The following is a 1,363-nucleotide window of genomic DNA, read 5'->3' as shown; positions in this document are numbered from 1 at the left end:
TAAATATAGCATTAAGTAATTTTGTATGTTTAGCCCTGTCCACCCTGTGCAAAACTGAGTCAACTTCTGTGATTTGGTCAAGTTGGGTATGCTCTTATCAAGGTACTGTTTATTTACCTCCCTGCTTTAAAATAGTCATTAATATATTAATTTTAATATATTTTGGACTTTTCTTTATGTCTTAATATCCAAATCGGGCAAATCTACCTTGGCTCTTTTTTTTTTTTAAATAAGTTTATCAAAATCTTCTTGACTTCCTCTGTTCTTAGACCATATATTAAAGGGTTGATCATTGGTGGTAGCAGGCTATATAGCATAATGATAGCAATTTGGAAATCAGCATCAAATATGACACCTATATAGACAGCAAAGTAATAAAAACACCTGGGTAAGAAAAATATTGCAATTATAATGAGTTGAGAAGTACATGTGGAAATAGTCTCTAGCCACCCATGTGTGCTTGATATTTGTAGGACAGCTAAGAGTATGCAGAAATAGGAGACCAGTATAATGGCAAGAGATCCCAGCAATATTACCATGGCATAAACTAAAGCTGGAAAATGATATACAGACCTATCAGTGCATGCAAGTCTGATAATAGATACATGATCACAATAGCAGTGTACAATAGTGTTAGCTCCACAATAAGGCAGGGGAAGAGCCCGAACAACCGTCATTATATTGCAACCATGAGCAAAAACCCAGACCACTAGGCTTAGAACTATTATATTCCTATTTGACATAATAGTGTGATAACGAAATGGGTAACAAACTGCTATATATCGATCTAGAGCCATTAAGACTAGTGTGTACGAATCAACTGTCCCAAAATAATGCACTAAGTACATCTGAAAAAAACAAGCTACAAAAGAAATGGTCCCATCATGAAACCAATATCTAGCAATAATCTTTGGTAAAGTGCATGTACTGAACAGCACATCAGACAACACAAGACTTATGTAAATAAAATACATGGGTTTATGAAGGCTTTTGTTTCTTGCAAACAAAAGAAGAAAAAATCCATTCCCAATTAAAGTACACACATAAATTAAGAACATAACTGCAGACACAAGAGCATAGTATTTAGGATGAAGTCCAGGGAAACCAACAATGAAAAAGTCCTTCACAAATGTCATGTTTTCACCTGACATGATCTGATGCCCTTAAAGAGAAAATTTCAGATTTATTGCAGATACTGTATATTTCAGCATTATAAAATATGATGTATGATGTTAATGTAAACCCTACAGCTTTGCAAATTGTAATCCGTATACATGTAAAACATAAATTAACTGTTGTTTAAACAGTGTCATATAACATTTATTTTAATTATAAATAATGTGTAACGTAAAGAAATTAAATA

The 1,363-nt window shown here is 33.0% G+C and overlaps 1 protein-coding gene across 1 annotated transcript; it reads right to left on the bottom strand.

The window, feature by feature from the left end:
• Positions 1-203: 203 nt before the first annotated feature.
• Positions 204-1,151, bottom strand: LOC128533267 (olfactory receptor 2AT4-like). The gene has a single exon (XM_053507515.1). The coding sequence runs from the start codon at positions 1,149-1,151 to the stop codon at positions 204-206; it is 948 nt and encodes a 315-aa protein (XP_053363490.1).
• Between the last annotated feature and the right edge of the window lie 212 nt (positions 1,152-1,363).

The sequence above is a fragment of the Clarias gariepinus genome, chromosome 11 (assembly GCF_024256425.1).
Source record: "Clarias gariepinus isolate MV-2021 ecotype Netherlands chromosome 11, CGAR_prim_01v2, whole genome shotgun sequence".
NCBI lineage: Eukaryota > Metazoa > Chordata > Actinopteri > Siluriformes > Clariidae > Clarias > Clarias gariepinus.
The sequence above is the reverse complement of the archived record's forward strand: the minus strand, read 5'-3'. Positions and strand labels throughout refer to the sequence as shown.